Source organism: Mus musculus, chromosome 11 (genome assembly GCF_000001635.26).
Source record: "Mus musculus strain C57BL/6J chromosome 11, GRCm38.p6 C57BL/6J".
Lineage (NCBI taxonomy): Eukaryota > Metazoa > Chordata > Mammalia > Rodentia > Muridae > Mus > Mus musculus.
This window is the reverse complement of record NC_000077.6, coordinates 26,485,748-26,508,845: the sequence shown is the minus strand read 5'-3', so window position 1 is coordinate 26,508,845 and position 23,098 is coordinate 26,485,748. Positions and strand designations below refer to the sequence as shown.

General features: G+C 39.1%; 1 protein-coding gene across 5 annotated transcripts in view, besides 1 other annotated feature; it reads left to right on the top strand.

Annotated features, from left to right (window-relative positions):
- The window catches only part of Vrk2 (vaccinia related kinase 2), a 122,615-nt gene that overhangs the window by 85,167 nt on the left and 14,350 nt on the right, over positions 1-23,098 (top strand). For all 5 annotated transcript variants that reach the window (XM_030246291.1, XM_011243748.2, NM_001252447.1 and 2 more), the window contains 3 exons: positions 9,797-9,929; positions 18,953-19,073; positions 21,828-21,886. In XM_030246291.1, the coding sequence (XP_030102151.1) occupies positions 9,797-9,929; positions 18,953-19,073; positions 21,828-21,886 (313 nt within the window). The remainder of the gene's footprint in view (positions 1-9,796; positions 9,930-18,952; positions 19,074-21,827; positions 21,887-23,098) is intronic.
- Positions 17,113-19,758: an enhancer, noted in NCBI's record as "VISTA enhancer mm57". NCBI's record gives its function as "enhancer in: limb[5/8] | branchial arch[5/8] | eye[4/8] | tail[4/8]" and the evidence as "EXISTENCE:transgenic organism evidence [ECO:0001131][PMID:17130149]".

The following is a 23,098-nucleotide window of genomic DNA, read 5'->3' as shown; positions in this document are numbered from 1 at the left end:
GGCCTCCAGGAAGGACTCTGACCCCAGGACTTAAAAGATAGATCTGAGCTCCAGACTTCTGGGCACCTTCCCTGCAAGAGGAAAGCTTGCCTGCAAAGAGTGTTGTGACCACTGGGACTCAGGAGAGAGTTGGACTCAGAAGAGTGCTGACAGAGGCTAACAGAATCACAGGAGGAACAAGCTACAGCCAGAGACAGCTAGAACATCTAACACCAGAGATTACCAGATGGAAAAAGGAAAACTTGAGAATCTTGCTAACAGAAACCAAGACCACTGAAATCATCAGAACCCAGTAAGCCCACCACAGTGAGTCCTGGATAGCCCAACACACCCGAAAAGCAAGACTCAGATTTAAAATATCTCATGATGCTGGTAGAGGATTTTAAGAAGGGCATTAATAAATCACTTAAAGAAATACAGGAGGACACTGCTAAACAGGTAGAAGTCCTTAAGGAATTACAGGAAAACACTGATAAACTGGTAGAAGTCATTAAAGAGGAAACACAAAATTCCCTTAAAGAATTACAGGAAAACACAACCAAACAGGTAATGGAATTGAAAAAAAAAAATCCAAGATCTAAAAATGGAAGTAGAAACAATAAAGAAAACCCAAAGGGAGACAACTCTGGGGATAGAAATCCTAGGAAAGAAATCAGAAACCATAGATGCGAGCCTCAGCACAGAATACAAGAGATGGAAGAGAAAATCTCAGGTGCAGAAGATTCCATAGAAAACATGGACACAACAATCAAAGAAAATGCAAAATGCAAAAAGATCCTAACTCAAAACATCCAGGAAATCCAGGACACAATGAGAAGACCAAACCTACGGATAATAGGAGTAGATGAGAATGAAGATTTTCAACTTAAAGGGCCAGTAATTATCTTCAACAAAATTATAGAAGAAAACTTCCTTAACCTCAAGAAAGAGATGCCCATGAATATACAAGAAGCCTAAAGGACTCCAAATAGACTGGACCAGAAAAGAAATGCCTCCTGATACATAATAATAACAACAAATGCACTAAATCAAGACAGAATATTAAAAGCAGTAAGGAAAAAAGGTCAAATAAAATATAAAGGTAGACCTATTGGAATTACACCAGACCTCTCAACAGAGACTATGAAAGCCAGAAGATCCTGGACAGATATTATACAGACCTGAAGAGAACATAAATGCCAGCTCAGGCTACTATACCCAGCAAAACTCTCAATTACCATAGATGGAGAAACCAAGATATTCCATGACAAATCCAAATTCACCCAATATCTTTCCACGAATCCAGCCCTTCAAAGGATAATAAAGGGAAAACTCCAACACAAGGAGGGAAACTACACCCTAGAAAAAGTAAGAAAGTAATCCTTCAACAAACCTTAAAGAAGACAGCCACAAAACAGAACCCCAACTCTAACAATAAAAATAACAGGAAGGAATAATTACTTTTCCTTAATGCCTATTAATATCAATGGACTCAATTCCCCAATAAAAAGACATAGACTAACAGACTGGCTACACAAACAGGACCCAACATTTTGCTGCTTACATGAAACCCACCTCAGGGACAAAGACAGACACTACCTCAGAGAAAAAGGCTGGAAAATAATTTTCTAAGCAAATGGTCCAAAGAAACAACCTGGAGTAGCAATTCTAAAATCGAATAAAATCATTTCCAACCCAAAGTTATCAAAAAAGACAAGGAGGGGCACTTCATACTTATCAAAGGTTAAATCTGCCAGGGTGAACTCTCAATTCTAAATATCTATGCTCCAAATGCAACGGCAGCCACATGCATTAAGGAAACCTTAGCATAGCTCAAAGTACACATTATAACTCACACAATAATAGTGGGAGACTTCAACACCCCACTCTCATCATGGGACAGATCCTGGAACAGAAACTAAACAGAGACACAGTGAAACTAACGGAAATTATGAAACAAATGGATTTAACAGATATCTACGGAACATTTTATCCTAAAGCAAAAGGATATACCTTCTTCTCAACACCTCAGGGTACATTCTCCAAAACTGACCATATAATTAGTCACAAAACAGGCCTCAACAGATACAAAAATATTGAAATTATCCCATGCATCTATCAGATCACCACAGACTAAGGCTGATCTTCAATAAGAACATAAATAATAGAAAGCCAACATTTACAAGGAAGCTGAACAACACTCTACTCAATAATACCTTGATCAAGGAATAAATAAAGAAAGAGAAAAAAGACTTTAGAGCTTAATTAAAATGAAGTCACAACATACCCAAACTTATGGGACACAATGAAAGCAGTCCTAAGAGGAAAACTCATAGCTCTGAGTGCCTCCAAGAAGAAACTAGAGAGAGTATACACTAGCAGCTTGACAGCACACCTAAAAGCTCTAGAACAAAAGGGAGGAAATTCATCCAAGAGGAGTAGACTGCTGGAAATAATCAAACCCGGGGCTGAAATCAACCAAGTGGAAACAAAAAGAACTATACAAAGAATCAACCAAACCAGGAGCTGGTTCTTTGAGAAAATCAGCAAGATAGATAAACTCTTAGCCAGACTAACTAGAGGGCATAGGGAGAATAGCCTAATTAACAAAATCAGAAATGAAAAGGGAGACATAACAACAGAAGCTGAAGAAATCCAAAACATCATCAGATCCTAATACAAAAGGCTATACTCAACAAAACTGGAATACCTGGATGAAATGGGCAATTTCCTAGTCAGATAACAGGTACCATTGTTAAATCAGGATCAGATTAATAATCTAAACAGTCCCATTTCCCCTAAAGAAATAGAAGCTGTCACTATTCATCTCCCAAACAAAAAACCCCCACTGGACCAGATGGGTTTAGTGCAGAGTTCTATCAGACCTTCAAAGAATATCTCAAATTTTATGTTTTTTTTTTTTTTTTTTTTTTTGGTTTTACGAGACAGGGTTTCTCTGTATAGCACTGGCTGTCCTGGAACTCACTTTATAGACCAGGGTGGCCTCGAACTCAGAAATTCACCTACCTCTACCTTCCGAATGCTGGGATTAAAAACTTGAGCCACCACAATTGGCTCAAAGAAGATCTAATTCCAATTCTCCTCAAATTATTCCTCAAAATAGAAAGAGAAGGTATTCTACCCAATTCATTCTATGACGCTACAATTACTATTATACCTAAACCACATAAAGACTGGAGAAAGGAAGAGAATTTCAGACCATTTATACTCAATAAAATCCTCACAAATGGAATCCAAGAACACATCAAAATGATCATCCAACCTGGTCAAGTAGACTTCATCACAGAGATGCAGGGATAGTTTTATATATGGAAATCCATCAACCTAATCCACTATATTAACCAATTCAAAGAGAAAACCCACATGATCATCTCCTTAGATACTGAGAAAGCATTTGACAAAATCCAACATCTTTTCATGATAAAAGTCATGGAAAGATTAGGAATTCAAGGCCCATACCTAAACATAATAAAAGTAATATACAGCAAACCAATAGCCAACATCAAAGTAAATGGTTAGAAGCTGGAAGCAATCTCAATAAAATCAGGGACTAGACAAGGTTGCCCACTTTCTCCCTACCTATTCAATATAGTACTTGAAGTCCTAGCCAGAGCAATTAGACAGCAAAAGGAGATCAAGTGGATACAAATTGGAAAGGAAGAAGTCAAAATATCACTATTTGCAGATGATATAATAGTATATATAACTGACCCTAAAAATTCTATCAGAGAACTCCTAAATCTGATAAACAGCTTCACTGAAGTAGCTGGATATAAAATTAACTCAAACAAATCATTGGCCTTTATCTACAAAAAGGTTAAACAGGCAGAGAAAGAAATTAGGGAAACAACACCCCTCACAATATTCACAAATAATATAAAATAGCTTGGTGTGACTCTAACTAAGGAAGTGAAATATCTGTATGATAAGAACTTCAAGTCTCTGAAGAAAGAAATTAAAGAAAATCTCAGAAGATGGAAAGATCTCCCATGCTCATGGATTGGTAGGATCAATATAGTAAAAATGGCTATCTTGCCAAAAGCAATCTACAGATTCAATGCAATCCCCATCAAAATTCCAACTCAATTCTTCAATGAATTCGAAAGGGCAATCTGAAAATTCACCTGGAATGACAAAAAACCTAGGATAGCCAAAACTCTTCTCAAGGATAAAAGAACCTCTGATGGAAACACCATGCCTGACCTAAAGCTGTACTACATACCAATTGTGATAAAAGCTGCATGGTACTGGTATAGTGACAGACAAGTAGACGAATGGAATAGAATTGAAGACCCAGAAATGAACCCACACACCTATGGTCACTTGATCTTTGATAAGGGAGCTAAAACCATCCATTGGAAAAGAGACAGCATTTTCAACAAATAGTGTTTGCACAACTGGCGGGTATCATGTAGAAGAATGCGAATTGATCCATTCCTACCTCCTTATACTAAGGTGAAATCAAAGTGGATCAAGGAACTCCACATAAAACCAGTGACAGTGAAACTTATAGAGGATAATGTGGGGAAAAGCCTCAAAGATATGGGCACAGGGGAAAAATTCCTGAACAGAACAGCAACAGCTTGTGCTTTAAGATCAAGAATTGACAAATAGGACCTCATAAAATTGCAAAGCTTCTGTAAGGCAACAGACACTGTCAATAAGACAAAAAGGCCATCAACAGATTGGGAAAGGATCTTTACCTATCCTAAGTCAGATAGGGGACTAATATCCAATATATATAAAGAACTCAAGAGGGTGGACTCCAGAAAATCAAATAACACCATTAAAAAATGGGGCTCAGAGCTAAACAAAGAATTCTCACCTGAGGAATACCAAATGTCTGAGAAGCACATGAAAAAATGTTCAGCATCCTTAATCATCAGGGAAATGCAAATCAAAGCAAGCCTGAGATTCCACCTCACACCAGCCAGAATGGCTAAGATCAAAAATTCAGGTGACAGCAGATGCTGGGGAGGATGTGGAGAAAGAGGAACACTCCTCCATTGTTGGTGGGATTGCAAGCTTGTACAACCACTCTAGAAATCAGTCTGGTGGTTCCTCAGAAAATTGGACATAGTACTACTGGAGGATCCTGCAATACCTCTCCTGGGCATATATGCAGAAGACGTTCCAACTGGTAAGTAGGACACATGCTCCACTATGTTCATAGCAGTCTTATTTATAATAGCCAGAAGCTGGAAAGATCTCAGAAGCCCCTCAACAGAGGAATGGATACAGAAAATGTGATACATTTACACAATGGAGTACTATTCAGCTATTAAAAAGAATGAATTTATGATATTCCTAGGCAAATGGATGGACCTGGAGGGCATCATCCTGAATGAGGTAACCCAATCACAAAAGACCTCACATGTCATATACTTACTGATAAGTGGATATTAGTCCAGAAACTTAGAATACCCAAGGTATAAGATACAAATTGCAAAACACATGAAACTCAAGAAGAATGAAGAACAAAGTGTGGACACTTTGCCCCTTCTTAGAATTAGGAACAAAACACCCATGGAAGGAGTTACAGGGACAAAGTTTGGAGCTGAGATGAAAGGATGGACCATCTAGAGACTGCCATACCTGGGGATCCATCACTTAATTAGCCTTCAAATGCTGACACCATTTCATACACTAGCAAGATTTTGCTAAAAGAACCCAGATATAGCTGTCTCTTGTAAGGCTATGCCAGGCCTAGCAATCACAGAAGTGGATGCTGACTGGATGGTTCACAGGGCCCCCAGTGGAGGAGCTAGAGAAAGTACCCAAGGAGCTAAAGGGATATCAGAAGATGGCCTAGTCCGCCATTATTGGAAAGAGAGGCCAATTGGTCTTGCAAACTTGATATGCCTCAGTACAGGGGAACGCCAAAGCCAAGAAGTGGGAGTCGGTGGGGAGGGGAGTAGGGAGGGGGGTATAGGGGACCTTTGGGATAGCATTGGAAATGTAAATGAAGAAAATACCTAATTAAAAAAAAAAAGAACTTCAAGTCACTGAAGAAAAAAATCAAAGATCTCAGAAAATGGAAAGATCTCCCATGCTCATGGATTGGCAGGATTAATAAAGTGAAAATGACTAGCTTCCTGAAAGCAATCTACAGATTCAATGCAATCCCCATGAAAATTTCAACCCAATTCTTCACAGAGTTAGAAGGAGCAATTTGCAAATTCATCTCTAATAACAAAAAAAACTAGGATAGCAAAAACTATTCTCAACAATAAAAGAACCTCTGGGGGAATCACCATGCCTGACCTCAAGCTGTACTACAAAGCAATTGTGATAAAAACTGCATGGTACTGGTATAGCAACAGACAGGTGGATCAACTGAATAGAATTGATGACCCAGAAATGAACCCACACACCGATGGTCACTTGATCTTTGACAAAGGAGCTAAAAGCATCCAGTGGAAAAAAAAAGCATTTTCAACAAATGGTGCTGGCACAACTGGCATTTATCATGTAGAAGAATGCAAATTGATCCATTCTTATCTCCTTGTACAAAGCTCAAGTCTATTTGGATCAAGGAACTCCCCATAAAACCAGAGACACCAAGACTTATAGAGGAGATTGTGTGGAAATGCCTTGAAGATATGGGCACAGCAGAAAAATTCCTGAAAAGAACAACAATAGCTTGTCCTGTAATATCAAGGATCAACAAATGGGACCTCATAAAATTGCAAAGCTTCTGTAAGGCAACAGACACTTTCAATAAGACAAAAAGGCCATCAACAGATTGGGAAAGGATCTTTACCAATCCTAAATTCGATAGGTAACTAATATCTAATATATATAAAGAACTCAAGAAAATGGACTCCAGAAAATCAAAGAACCCCATTAAAAATGGGCCTCAGAGCTAAACAAAGAATTCTCAACTGAGGAATACCAAATGGCTGAGAAGCACCTGAAGAAATATTCAACATCCTTTTTGTTTGGTTGGTTTGGTTTTTTGTTTTGTTTTGTTTGTTTGTTTGTTTGTTTGTTTTGGTTTTTGAGACAGGGTTTCTCTGTGTAGCCCTGGCTGTCCTGGAACTCACTCTGTAGAGCAGGCTAGCTTCAAACTCAGAAACCTGCCTGCCTCTGCCTCCTGAGTGCTGGGATTAAAGGGGTATGCCACTATGCCCTGCTAATGTTCAACATCCTTAATCATTGGGGAAATGCAAATCAAAACAACACTGAGATTCTACCTCACAGCAGTCAGAATTGCTAAGATCAAAAATTCAGGTGACAGCAGATACTGGTGAGGATGTGGAGAAAGGTGAAAACTCCTCCATTGCTGGTGGGATCATAGGCTTGTACAACCACTCTGGAAATCAGTCTGGCGGTTCCTCAGAAAATTGGACATAGTACTACTGGAGGATTCAGCAATACCTCTTTGGTATATACTCAGAAGATTTTCCAACTTTTAATAAGGACAAATGCTCCACTATTTTCATAGCAGCCTTATTTATAATAGCCAGAAGTTGGAAAGAACCCAGATGTCCCTCAACGGACAAATGGATACAGAAATTGTGGTACACTTACACAATGGAGTACTACTCAGCTATTAAAAACAATGAATTTATGAAATTCTTAGGCAAATGGATGGATCCAGAGGATATCATCCTGAGTGAGGTAACCCAATCACAAAAGAACTCACATGACATGCACTCACTGATAAGTGGATATTAGCCCAGAAACATAGAATACCCAAGATACAATTTGCAACACACATGAAACTCAAGAAGAAGGAAGACCAAAGTGTGGATACTTCGTTCCTCTTTAGAATGGGAAACAAAATACCCATGGAGGGAGTTACAGAGACAAAGTTTGGAGCTGAGGTGGATGGAAGGACCATCCAGAGACTGCCCCACCCAGGGATCCATCCCATAAACAACCACCAAACCCAGACACTATTGTATATGCCAGAAAGATTTTGCTGACAGGACCCTGATATAGCTGTCTCTTTTGAGTCTATGCCAGTACCTGGCAACTAGAGAACTGGATGCTCACCATCATCTATTGGATGGAATACTGGGCCCCCATGGAGGAGCTAGAGAAAGTACCCAAGGACCTGAAGGAGTCTGCAACCCTATAGGAGGAACAGCAATACGAACCTACCAGTTCCCCGAGAACTCACGTCTCTAGCTGCATGTGTAGCAGAAGATGGCCTAGTCGGCTATCATTGGGAGGAAAGCTTGGTCTTGTGAAGTAATATGCTCCAGTACAGGAAAACGCCATGGCCAGGAAGCAGGAGTGGGTGGGTTTGGGAGAAGGGCGAGGGTGGGAGGATGTAGAGGACTTTCAGAATACCATTTGAATTGTAAATGAGGAAAATATTTAACAAAAAAATTGTTTAAAGACAAGAAATTCCAAATATCTTCTATTTGACATATTCTGGAATGAAACTTTGAAGAAACTAATATCTATATACTAAATTTTCTTTCAATAGATTTTCTATTTTTAAATGAAGGTTCTAATACTCTACTGTCTTGAAACTACATTTTGAAACATTTCACAAATTGCTAAATGTTAAAGAAATACATATGAAGTATTATGTTGTTAAGTTGAAACTGTTTTTAATAAGGTCTGGTGGGTGTGGTAAAATGTATTTGAGATCTGTGGAACACTCCTCTATTTGACCACAGATATGTGTGACGAAACAGTTCTTCCTATGGGGTATACTGTGCCCTTAAAACCTCTCTGTCACTGAAGTAACCAGAGGAGAGTTTTTGTGAATTACTCTCTGATCCTAACAGTAGTCTGTTTTTTTTGCATGACGAACCTGTTCAAAGTCGGAGTGGCTTCCCAGGAGAACAGTGGCAATGAGCTGGGCTGCTCTGAATGTCCAGCACACATACCTTGATATTCCATTCTTAACTACAAGCCACAGGATGGTTTGGGGCGGGGGTTATTTCTTGTTTTCTGTTTCCTATATTACCTCTGCCAGGCTGCTCTCTAGTGTCAACCTCCTACAGTAGAGACTTAAAATGCTCCTGATGGAAGAACATTTGTGCTCATCTACTCTGCCCTCTGCACTTAGCATGGTTTTAAGTTTCAGAAAATGAATTCTTAAAAGGCAGAGCCTTGTAACCTATGTGAAAACAGATGAAAAAAGTATGTGGTGGTCTCAGGAATCTGGATGACTACCTAAAGGGAAGGCAGTTAGGAGCAAGGTTCAAACTGAGCAGATGATTAAGCAAGGGTTTAAGTTACAAAGTTACTTGTCCTGCTTTCTAGTGTGTATTTCATCTCCCATGAGGCTTAATGAAGAGTTGACCTAAGTCTGAAGTTTCTCTTAACTTTCAAGTTCCTATTTAAAACATATTTAAACTGTACAATTCATTGATTATTTTGTGGTGTGTGTGTGTGTGTGTGTGTGTGTGTGTGTGTGTGTGTGTGTGTGTGTGTGTGCTTGCTTGTACCATAGTGCACATGTGGAGGTTAGGATGTCAGAAGACAACTTGCAGAAGGTGACTCTCTCCTGCCATGTAAGTGCATATTTAAACTGTACGATTCATTGATTATTTTGTGGTGTGTGTGTGTGTGTGTGTGTGTGTGTGTGTGTGTGTGTGTGTGCGTGCTTGCTTGTACCATAGTGCACGTGTGGAGGTTAGGATGTCAGAAGACAACTTGCAGAAGGTGACTCTCTCCTGCCATGTGAGTTACAGGTGGTCTCAGGTATCTTTAGGTTTGGTGGTGAGGGCTTTGCACTGGCCTACAACTTAAAAGTTTCTGAAGACTTAATTATAAAGGTCATATCTTCAGAAAGCAAAGTATTATTTATTGGCTTCTCCATCTCTTCCAGGTTTATCTTGCAGACTATGGACTTTCCTACAGATATTGTCCCAATGGGAACCACAAACAGTATCAGGAAGATCCCAGAAAGGGCCATAATGGGACAATAGAGTTTACAAGTTTGGATGCACACAAAGGAGTGGGTAGGACTCTCTTTTCTGTTTCATGTTTTTTTATTTCAGGAGGATGTTTAAATTGAGAGTGTTGAAGCTGTTACCTGAGATGACCATTGCATGCTCAGGCTGAAGGGTGAGCACTCTGGGAAGATTTTTGTAGAAAATGGTGAAGTCCTGTTATCTCAGTAAATATCTGACAAAAATCAGAAACCATGTGACTAGAAAGAGTGTGTGACTCTTGAGAAAGGAGCAAAGTCTGACTTTCCTTAGTGTGGGGAGTCACAGGTATGTGACTATATGTGAGGCTGCTAGAGTATGCTGAGGGGGCATCAGAGGCAGTGGTGGTCATGCATTATCTTGTTTTGTGTACTTCTCAGAGCCTTGAAAGAGATACTCTCTCAACAATGGCAGTATCTTCTGAACCCCCAAAGTGTTAACTTGGGAAATCTCTCCTAGTCGCCTTTCATAGATCTTACTTATTTAAACTCACTTTGATGGTATTGGAAACACATTTGCAGGTAAATTACATACATAGCCCTTTTATTGGATATTGATTGTACTGCCTTGCATTCCAAGGCAGACTTAATTCAACAATTCCCTAATTAGTTAAAGTCATAACCTATGTCTTGTATTCATTTACCATTAATTAAACCTTAGCTGTTTATTACTCTGCAGTCTAAATCCAATAGCCAACCCAGAAAGCCATGGAAAAGGAAGTAGGAGGTCAATATTGAAAATATATGGTGCTGAGTCCCACTGATGGCTGCTTTGCTCACAATCAATATACTCAGTGCAACTGTACTTTCCTAGTTGCTCTGTCAGCAAGACAAAAAGTCAATTCTAATGTTATGCTAGTGAAAAATGGCGATTATTAAAAAAACTTGGGCTTTCAAAATTATATTCTTTGCAAACTTTGTTTATAAAAGTATTGTCAGATTTGGTAAACTAAACAGATCATTTTTAAGCAGCTCTGAAAGAAATCATCTTCACTGAACATGAATGAGACATGTAGACTGGTAATGGTAGTTGAACTCTTACCCTAAACTAATACTTTCTAATGAGTTTTAGTTGGTGCAAACAACTGTACATTATTGCCTTTCCTATTAAAAGGACCATTGACCATGTAATACAGAGGGTGTTGATCATTTTGCAGAGCAATTAAAATCCAGAGACTTTTAAGGAAGGCCATCAAGAAGGTGGAGCTGGTGTGTTGACTGTGTGCCACCTTCTTCTAGGAAGATTGTCAGGAGACAGTTTCTGAATCACAAGTTAGCTTTTATACTCTGGAACAGAGTAAAAGAAATCATAACATTGTAAAGAATTCTCAAGTAAGGAAAAGATCAGTATTGTGTAACTTTTATCAGTTATATTGTTAATAATGTAGTTAACACTTAAAGGTAAAATGTTACTTGGATTTGGTTAAATTAGGAAATATGGAAACAAAGTGATGATTGATAGTGGCACTTTTTAAACAGTTTATTTAGATTTATTTATTTTCTGTATATGAGTTTGGCCTACATGTAACTGTGTGCATGCATGCCTGGAGCCCCCAAAGGTCATAAAAGGGCGTGGGATCACTAGGAGCTGGAGTTCTGGATGGCTATTAACCACTGTATGGATGCTGGGAACCAACCCTGTGTCCTCTGCAAGAGCAGTAAATGTCCTTAACCATGAGTTCATCTCCAGCCCAGGCAGTGGTGCACTGTAACCTTGTTCTCTCATGCTCGGTGAGTGGAAGAACTTTTGCCAAACTAACTTAGGATATAAAACAGAATCTTCAGAGATACAGACAGACTTCTTACCTAGTGCTATGCCTGGAAACTCATCACACAGATTCTCAAGCATTGATCCTAATGTTCTAATGCTGATTCTGTGGAAGGGACCATTCACTTTTAAGAAGAGGAGTAGAATGGCTGTGTGTTGTTTTAACCAAAGCCTAAACCCCAGTATTTCTGAGTGTCCTTTAGTTAATTTTACACAGTACTTTTTTGTCTTTATAAAATATCTAAAACAATCTCTGTTCTCTTCTCAAACTTTCCTCTTCCCAGGCATGCTATGCATTGCTTGGTACACATAAATTTCACCACTCTGGGGCTTGGGGAGAAGATTTGGCTCAGCATGATCATAGAGATGGTGCGGAATCCTGAAAGAAATATAAAGGAAAGAGACAGGTGAATGATGTTGATAGTTGCAGGGAAGTCTTATGCTTGAATGAGTATTCATTTAATCACAGATGGTCCAGCTTTCCTTTGAAACAGTAAATTTTTTTCATGCATTTAGCATATTAACATTTTTTAAATACATATCTGTATGTCCACATGTCTACACATATGTTGATGTATATCCATGTATTTGCTAAATGTATGTGTATTGGTTCTGGTATATAAAAATAGAAGATTGGATACATGAAGTAACAGTATTTGTTCCTAATATTTCCCATTAAATTTTGCAAAATAAGGCATTTCACCTTAGAATTTTGTTAGAAATGAACTAATAATTTGCTGTATTCAGAAACCAGAACAAAAGGGTTCAAATCCTGTATGAAAATGGAAAAATAAGATCTATAAATATTCAGATGTTTACTATTAACAGCCACTGTGTGGTTTAAGATCAGAAAAATACTTTCCTACTTCAGTCCAGGGGAGAAAGCACTGCAAAAGAAAGCAACAAGAATCGAGACGAATTATGACTGGGAAACAGAAACTGCAGTTGCCAGTGTTTTCCACACAGCAAGTCTACCTGTGTGTAGTCAGGAAGGGGTGTGCACCCTGAGCAGGCCGCCTACTGACCTCCTGGACTCTCCTAGTGGTTATCTAGACACTGAGCACATAGTGTCTAATGATCTGTTTAGTCCTTGTCCCTCCATGTTTTCTAACTCTTCTTCACATAGAGAGAGTGTAGGTGAAAGGGAAGGAAAGAAAAAGGTCAGGCGTGCTAAGAAGCTCACTAAAACCCAAAAGCTACGCAAAAAGGCATACCAAGATGAGATGGAAGGACAAAAGGACGAATGGAAAGAAGATAATTCCCGGGATTGCTGATGAATGCTGTGACTTTTAAACATGGACTTGCTCTGCTAAACTCTGTGACCTCAGGGTGGTTTCTGCCACTGACTTGCTTCATTCAATGTAAAACTAGGATAAGAACATTAGGCTCGTTCTTCATTATTAATTTTTCGCTCCATAAAAACTAGCATGTACGAACACTGACATACTTTGTTCTTGTTGCAAGATAATTAAAGAGAATTATATGTATGTCAAAGACACTGTTTTAGAATTTGTTGCATTCTTAGTGATGTTAAGAAGCAATATTTGGATCAATGTGTAATATGGATTTTTGTAGATTTTTCTACTCACTGAGGCATGCAGTCAATACCTAATTTCCCTAGAGACAGACTGCATTTAACAGAGCAAGCTTTCTTAAACACTTCAGACCTGGGCATTGAGTATGTAATACCTGTTCTAATTTGACATCATTGATGACCATAAAATATGATATCTAAATTGCATTTTAAATGTCTGTTTGGTTTTATAAGATATCCAATGTCAAAGAAAAATATGTTGCATGCTTTAAAAATATTTTTGCCACAGCATCCAAGTCTTGTGCTGCTTCTTGCATGGTTTCTTTTTGTTTCAGGACTCTGACTTACAAAATATATGTAAAGGGAACTTAGAGTATCTTTTCATGTAATAAGCTGGTGAGATGGCACGGGACCCACACCTTAGATTCTACAACTAACTCAAAGGGCCAAACTCATGTTTCTATTACAGGATATTAAGTGACAGCATTAAATATTAGAATGCCCTTTATTTCCCCCAAATCAAAAATATACTGTTAATATCTCGTCTTTGATTAACATGGAAAGATGATGAAGTCATCAATTCTATGTGACATCTGCCTTTTTTTTTTACATTTGAGATTTAATTACATTTATTTTGGGTGGATGGAGTACTGTGGCCCAGGTGTAGAAATTAGACAACAGCTTGGCAGATTTGATTCTTTCCTTCTATCATGTGGATACCAGGGGTCAAACTCAAATCCTCAAACCGAGTGGCAAGTACATTGCTCACTGAGACATGTCATTCACACACCTACTTGACATGTATACATGTCTCCTTAAGTTGTAATATTACTTGGCTTTTAATTGAACTGTTTGGTTAAGAAGATACAGTGCCTAGTACCTAAATGTAAGGTCTCCTTGCTTTATTGAATAACTTTTCCTAATTGCTCTATATTACACACACACACACACACACACACACACACACACACACAAATGAGGATTTAGAATGTAAAAGGTACTAGAGAGAAAATGCAAAACCAGTTGCGAGGTTTCTCATTTATTTGGAGCATGACTCTTTGAACTATACTCCCCTCCCGTCCCTTCTGGGATTGTAACAAGTGGGAGGACATCAGTCAGACTTTGCTTTGCTGTGACAAAATGATGGAAAAATTAATTTATAGAAGAAAGACGTGTGTTCGTTTACAGTCTTAAAGGTCCCAGGCATGATCTTCGGCTTCCTTGATGCTGGGTGCATCGTGAAGCTTCACATTGTTGGTGGTGTCCTGTAGCACAGGACCTCAGCATGGTGTCTGATGAGCAGAAGAGGTGAGAAAGGAGGAGCAACTGTGGATGCCTACTCAGCAAATGACTACTCAGTGGCTACTTCCTTCAGGAAAGCCGGCTCCCTACCCCTTACCCACGTCCAGCATATATTATTAATGTGCCAAAGGGGTAAAGCCCTCAGGATCATGCCCCCATCCCTACTCTATGGGGCACATGCCCCCGTAGCTCCTCAGTCTACCACCAAACCCCAGTAGAGAAATCTGTGGCAGACACATGACACTCAAATCATAACAAGAACCACTGTCCCTTTCAGGTTATCCTTTTGTTCAAAAATTTCTATGTTCTCATAATTTCAGACTAAATATAGTAATATGTTAGGCACATCTTGTCGACTAGAAGCAAGTTTGCTTTATTTCCTACTAAATTTTTTATCTTCTTTGTCTTCCATAGCATTATGAGAAATGAAAGTCGAAAGCTTGTCTACACTGCCCAGGTGCATTTGCAGTTCACACACTTCCATTCTTCTCTTTGTACCTTTAGTGTCTCGGCCCAGTTAATTACCCTACTTTAGAGTGCATACTAGATTTCTAGTGTGACCTTCCTGGTGATTATATTCCAGGTTAGATAGACCATTACTTTATAAACCAATATTATTAATAGAGGTTCTGTTATCGTAGTGGAGTGATGGCGATGGAGCTTTTCAGAAAGGATGGTTGCGATGAGAATGTTGTCAGTAATTCAGCAAACATGGGATCGGCCACTTATTTCTTTATTGCACAGTGTCTTTTTGTGTTTTAAGTCAGAAGGTCTCTGTCGTGTAGCTCCTGCCATACTGAAAAGTAGTGAGATAATATCAATTGGATGGTTCTAAAACTGAGGATGGAGGCCATCATTACAGAGAGCATGTGCTTTCTTCATTCGGAAAGCAGTGGCTCCAGGGTTGCTCTGTCAGGCTTGCTCTCTGATAGGAAGTACCTCCTTTAACCTTTTGCACCACTGTCTTCTTATTGCCAGTGTGATTAGCAATACTGACACTGCTGAACTGATTAAAAGGTAATAATGCAGTCCTCCAGCATGTGGTGCAGTGGCTGTTCTCCATAAATCACATAGTTGTTTTATTTAATTATAATTTCTAGAGTCAGCTATTTCTGGAAACTGTTTTTTCCCCCTGAAATAGACCTTGAGTCCCCACCTGTGCCTTTTTTATTATTGTTATACTTGGCAATATTTTATCATTTTGAAATGTTGAGCAATTGCAAACAACATACTCTCAGTGAAAAGAATAATTTGCTTGCTTCGTGGTTCTATGCACAATAACATTAGATGCTAAATAGTATTTGGAAACTAACTTAAGAAAGCTGAGAGAAAAAACTCTTGATAGAAAAATTGCCAAACAGAAAGTAAAAGTTTGAGTTTTGGGGACTCTACATGAGGACCTACAAATAATGATAACATTAGTTATGAAATGCAACTGAAAACCTTATGTAGTTCACTGAATTATGCAAACATATGTTTTCAAGAGAGAACAATTCATAATACACTTTCTGTCTAAGTGAATACAGTGAATTAAGGCAAATAGACTGTATCATTGAGCTGCAGAGCAAGGATGGAGCAGTGCTGGGGAGGAAATTCCAACCTTGCTTGTGGATTCCTACTCTGGAACGTTTTTCATTTCTTGGTTCAGTTGGCCTTTTCAATGGGTTGGGCAAGTTTACAATGAAACAAGTAGCTTTAAGATTTAAAAGATTTTCAATTTCAAATAAATTATGCTTATTTCATTTGTATGCATTTTTTATCTACAGGCATGTATATGCATTGTGTGTATCTGGTGCCTGCAGATGCCAGAAGTCGGTGTTATACCTCCTGGAACAGATGTTTGTGAGCCCCCATATAGATGCTGGGAACCAAATCTGGGTCCTCTGCTAGAGTAACAGGCAGTCTTAACCACCAAGCCTATCTCTAAAATTTTTCAAATGGTTATTCTGTGCTGGGTGCGAAACTAAGAATCTTTGTACCTATAAGGCATGTGTTCTACCGCTGAGTCAACCTTATTGTTCCCAGAGATTTCTAATACTCAACTAATGTTTTTTGAGTTAACAAGCATTATACTTATTCTCTGTGCAGTAGCTAGATTGTGGACATGAAAGAATTTAATTTCCCTAGAACAGGTCAGGAGGTTTTGTCTCTCTTTGACATGCTTCTTAGGCTAGGAACACATGACCATTCCGTGTAACATTATAAAGGTTTCTGTAGCACGGAGAGCACTGGTAAAATATTTGCTTACCCCCAATGAAGGAGCTAGAGAAAGGACCCAAGGAGCTAAAGGGGTCTGCAGCCCTATAGGAGGAACAACAATATGAACTAACCAGTACCCCTCAGAGCTTGTGTCTCTAGCTGCATATGTAGCAGAGGATGGCCTAGTTGGTCATCAATGTGAGGAGAGACCCTTGGTCTTACAAAAATTATATGCCCCAGTAGAAGGGAGTGCCAGGGCCAGGAAGCAGGAGTGGGTGGGTTGGGAAGCAGGGTAGGGGGAGAGTATAGGGTACTTTTGGAGAGGAAACTAGGAAAGGAGATAACATTTGAAATGTAAATAAAGAAAATATCTAATAAAATTTTTTTAAAATGCTTGCTTACCATACTCATTAACGGAGCATATATAGTGAAAGACTGAAAATTTGATAATATATTTAATTAGATAAGACTGAACTATAATAGTGAAGTGAACTTGGCTCTCAAAGGCCTATTTTACATGAAGACCAGTTTATGAAATATTGATTTCAGCTGTGTCCCTCAGCTGGAGGTAGCTAGAGTTCCTGGGAAGTTTCATTCCACATTCATTCATTCACATTGGTTTGTTTTTCTCTCCTCTTGTGTGTAGCCAGTATCTCGCAAACGTGTGTCAGAATATCCTTTTTGAGCAGTAAAGGTTGTGATTAGGAATTCCTGTAATAGAAAAAGAACTTGTGCACACATCTGTACAAATGGAGCCATTCTATTAATGGGAGATTTTTTCACAGAAGAAATCATTGCATAACAGCATGGTAGAGATTGTGTTTCTATTTTAATACTAGAGCCAAATCCTGCATTAAGAAATATTGAAGTCCAACCACAAAACATACAGCACCCATGGGCCTGGCCTTCTACTGGATTGAAGGTCCTTTAATAACTCAGTACTCAAATAGCAGTTAAGATGAGAATGTGTAAGGGTAACCATATGCTGTGCTTTTATAACAATCAGAGTAGCTACAACATATAGCACCTTTAAAACTATGTATGGTGACCTAGAGTAGCTACACATGTGGTGGCACAATTGTTCTTAGTAGATGCTTCTATAAATTAAAGACCTAGTTCACTCAGTGACTTTTTAGAGTTTACTTCATTAAGGACAATGAAATGGAATACCTGTTTACAACAGCTTTAACAGCCACATATTGCTCAGGATATTATATATCCCTGCACAGATGAACATTCAAGTAGTAGAATAAATATAAATACCACCTTATTGTTTTTATAACAGCTTGGAATGCTGATAAAATGACTTTATTTTATAGGCGTGTTAGTCATTAATTCAATGACTTATTACCAAGCGTCAGTTGAATTTAACAAGTCTTAGTTCTCACTGCCTTTTGATATAAGGTACTTGAGAAAAAAAAATATGTCAAAATGAGATGAAATTAGTCCACAGTATTTAAGAGTTTGTTAATTATGATATTTACTGGGATCTGATCATGTTCTTTTACTATGTTTTAATAAAAGCCATCTTACAATAAGTCTCTATTTTACTTCAGAACTTCCTTCTCCACCATACCTCTGGACCACATTCCCCTCATGCTTGCCTCACCTCTGGCTTTCAGATTTAAGACTAGTAGTTTTGTGCAGAGCTTCTCGTATCTGAAGATATGGGAAGCACTTGGGAGCTGTGTGCCCATGGTTGTGGTTCTTCCACAGAACTGCATCTTCTTGGGCCTGGTTTTAAAGACTGCACACTAGATGGCAGTTTTGTCATATTCTTCTGGCTTCAAGTGCAACCACTGGTGTGACAGAATAGGAAAGACCTTCAGTGTTTAGTCTGCACTCAGAGGGTCTCTGCGTGACCGCGGCAAACCCCATGGACTTCCTTGAACATGTGTTAGCAATTTAGCTGCAGACATTTATTTCTTTGTTTTACTGCTTGGCTCTTTGAGAAAGTGTTGGTGCCGGGTTATGGGTTGTCTGGATCATGTCAGAGGCCATGGGATCAAGTTCATATGACAGGCTAGACTAAGGAAAGATGAAGTTGGAGGAGGTGAAGAAACTGACCCTTACTTCAGCAGCCAGTCGCTGCCTGTCTGTGGACCGAGGCCAGAGACCCAGACAGTTAATGTTACTCCAGCTGAGTAAACATGACGCTCTACCCATTTGGCCTTTGCATATTTCGTCAATGGGAGCTCACTCAAAGATTTCTCTATTTCTCACGAGCTTTCTCATCCTCCCCTTTCTGCAGCCCCGTCCAGGAGGAGTGATGTTGAAATCCTTGGTTACTGCATGCTGCACTGGCTCTTCGGGAAGCTTCCTTGGGAAGCAAAGCTGGACGACCCTGTGGCTGTCCAGACTGCTAAAACCAAGTAGGTATTCTCCAACCCCCTGCCCCTTTATGCAGTAGGACCGACAGCAGGGACTAGAAAAGACAGAGAGAATGGCCCCTTGGCACCAGTGAAAATAAACTAATGTCGTCAGCTTGAAAAATACTTTTTAAAAACCAGAATCACGAAGACATAAAAATATCTGTACTTGATAATTTTACAGTGCAGATGTAAAATAAAACATCAGTTTCCAGACAAGCTGTTTTCTGGCACTTAGATCCTATGGTGGTGTGTACAAGATGGACTGTTTGTAAATTAGTGTGGGCCTGGGTATGGAAGCAGTCTGGTTTTGGTGTGATCGGTATCTACTGTGCAGAGGAGCAGGGTGAGGTGGGAGAGGGGGCTTGTGTTTCTCAGGGGAGAACAGCATACCTCATACTCCTGTCTCCAAAAGCATATCTTTTTTCTTTTTTGAAGTAGAAACAAAGAAAACTTTTACATGAGCTGTTTATATGAAACATACTTGCAGCCACATAAATCTTACAAATATAGACTACATTCAAAGTTTATTACCTTGATGCTGTTAGCACAAGGAGGTCAGTTTTAGAACAAAGTGCGTTTTACAAGTCTCTCACTGGTCAGCTGGTCCAAGGTACAGAGTGGGCAGCTTTTCCTCACATTCTAAGGTAAACTGAAATAGTTATCTATGGAGAGATTGCTGTGCACTGGAGTTTTAGGAAAACATATAATAAAAATAGACACCAAGGGCAGCTCAGCCAGATAAGTCAATCTTCAGATGTAAATGTTGTTTTGGACTGGGTCTTACTCTGTAGCCCATGATGGCTTCAACCTCATGATTCCCTTCTCAGCCTCGCAAGTGCTTGGATTAGAGATGCAGCCACCACACTTAGATTCACTGTAGGATCTGTGCCCAAGACAGAAGGTTTGGACTAAAGGCTAGAAATGACAGATCTCTACAAACTGACATGTACAGTTCTTGTGCTTGAAATCTTGAACACCCTAGTCCCTGACACATTTGTGCAAGTTGAGACTCTGACGAGTTCTGTTCATTTCCGTCCTCTTATAACTGGCACCCTCCACACTGCAGCACAGTGAATGCATGGACATCAACACTCCTATAAGCAGTTCTTGTATACACTTTGTGAGCTCAGCTTAGCTAATTTACGTAGTGTACTTTAGTTAAAGGCCAGGATTTTAACCTAACAATCCCTGGCAGGCTTTCTTTTATAAGACTAATAAATGGTTTGTTTTAGTCTTGTATCAGCATGTATATAGAGGATAACATTTTATTAACTAGTGAATAATATGTCCACATGTATTCATGTATAGTAAAAGGGTACTACATAAAATAGGGTTTTAATAAGTGAAATATTATCTTGACTTTACATATATTGTCTTCATCTTTATTTGATTAACAATACAAATCCAAATACTAATATATTATGTATCAAAATTTAAAAATCTTTCGATTTCCTATGTAATAAGTGCTCCTTTCTTCGCCTGTGAAGGTATAATGTGAGGCAGGATGGCAGGTTTGGCCACAGCTCTGTGTCCCTCTGTTTCTGCTGTCATGAGTCACTTAAGATCACCATGTGCTTTTCCACTTGTGTTTCTCTGTGAATCATTCACTTTATTTATAATTTTAGTTGAGGCTTTATATATTTTTGCTACAGTAAATTAAGAAAGTGATATTTAGCCCCAACTGGAAAGCATTTACCAGGTGTTTGTTGTATTGATATTTCTTCTTAACTTATTTAACCATTTGGTTATATAAACTCTTGCCTGGACAGGGCAAATGCACACCGAGAACTAAAAATCACCCCTTTTCAGTAATCGATACATCAGGAAAATGACTCCACAGAGACACCAAGGCATTCGTGCCCACAGTTCACTAGGGAGACCAGAAATGATGAGACAGAGTGGCCTCTCCTCTGTGGAGGAAATCAAATGTCTATTTTCCCACCCAGAAACCTGCTAACATTTGCTTACATTGCTGACATTTCCTGGGGGAAGCAAACCTCCCCCAAAGGCCGCAGAATATTTATCCCAGGCTCTCTCTCCCTAGACCTTGATCTGTTGGTTCCCAGTTGGTAGAATCCTTAGGGGATGTCACATGAATTTTATGGCATACTGATGTCAATGTTATCTCAGAGAAGATACAAGATTCTAGTCCTTTTAGCTATACACCCCACCTTCAGATTCACATATACTTTTCAAAGAGTTTCTAGGTAGTCCCACCCTGAGATTTACTCTGCACCTAGAGTTGAAATGATCATTGCCTAGAAAGCTTTTCCCCAAATTCTACTATGTTTAGATGTGCTGACAATATATCCCTGGCAGACTCTTTGAAGTTTTGATCCAGGTTGAAAAAGTCAGTCTGAACCAAGTTTCCATTCTCATCACTTTTGCTGCCTGCCATAGCATCCACAGAGACCCACACACCTTTAAATATAAGAGGAATAAAAGATTTCCCCAACTACACCTAGCTTTTTATGTATTTTCTATTCTTCTTTAGGAAACATCATAGCAAACATTCTACAGTCCTCAATTGTGTACAATTTGAGTTAAGGCCTCTAGGTAGTTACAACTGTAAAACTGACCAATAAGAACTAAGGAATGCCCTCTCCCACTTTGCTAATCCTCCTATCCACTACAGTTGGGTACAAAAAGGGCACAATTGTGTCCTATCAACACAGAATCAGAGTTTTATGTTCTACCTGAAACAGGGAGCCTGGGCTGAAGACACTCACCATGTGCTGTCTGTTTTCTGTTTAGCCTGCTGGATGAACTCCCAGAGTCGGTGCTTAAGTGGGCTCCTTCTGGAAGCAGTTGCAGTAAGTTGGACCATAAAACCTTTCTTGATCCATGAGTCTTCACGGTAGCTGCTCTGTGGGTGTTCACCATTACCCACTCCCATTCCCAGACACTTAAAGCTTCGGGATCACAGAGAGTTTGCTAAAAACGATGTTTAAGTCATCTTTGACTTTAGAACCAAAACGGTGGTGCTCCAGGAACTGCCCAGCTCTTATGGGTTCTTTGTTTTTTAGAGTTTTACTTTTATATTTTGAGAATCATTCACAGGTTATTCAATAGCAACTGGTATTTTTAGGATTAAGATATTTTTGAACAGAGATAAAAATCAACCTCTAAAAAGACTATTTTGAGTCAATATATTTGAAGAACTTAATCATTACATGCCTAAATGCTGTTTACACCTGGGTCACATTATACCGATCAGCAAACAAAACTTTTTAGATAAGAAAATCACCTGATTTGGGCATGTAGCATACACTGTTACAATCATTTTTTTTTTCCTTCAAGTTTGCAAAGGACTTTTTCTAAGTTCTTTGGCATCATTATTGGTAGGAATGGTAAACAGACCTGGTTCCCAGTCCTGTCATTTTTATACACATCTGTGACCCATGCAGTGATTTGATCATGAAGCTACTTGTCATATAGAAAAGAGTGAGTTCACTTGGCCATCTGACTTCTCCTCTACTAGGGCAGCTTAGCAGAGTGAATCTTAATCTCAGCCTTTAGCTGACTTGTGTGAGAGCGTGTGTACACCGCTCTGTAGTGAAGTCTGCACAAGTGTGAGGAGAACAGTGGAAATGTCATCTCAGCCCTGCATTCACAGCCCAGCTTCACCTATGGACCAAAGAAATCAACCCAGGCCTGTTCCCACATCCATTTCCTAAGTCCCCTTGAGTGTCTTTGTGCCAGGCTTCCTCTTTCTGTGATATTTTTCTTATAGCAGAAGGGACAAGCTGAAAAAGTTTTGTTGTTTGCTTTATTCTGTAACCACATTAAAGAACTTGCTTAAACTGACATTATTCTCCTTTGACTAGCCTTCTTAACATGTCAGAGAGTATATTTCCTTAGCAAGACAGAGCATGATGGATCAGAGATATCATTTCCTTTTAAAATTATATGCCTCCATTAACTTGTCCTTTTGGCTCAGATCTAGAAAAGAAGTCTTGGATGCCTGATTGTATAATGTGGATTCTTGTGATCCAGTCTATGTCCCATTATATTTCTGTCATTAT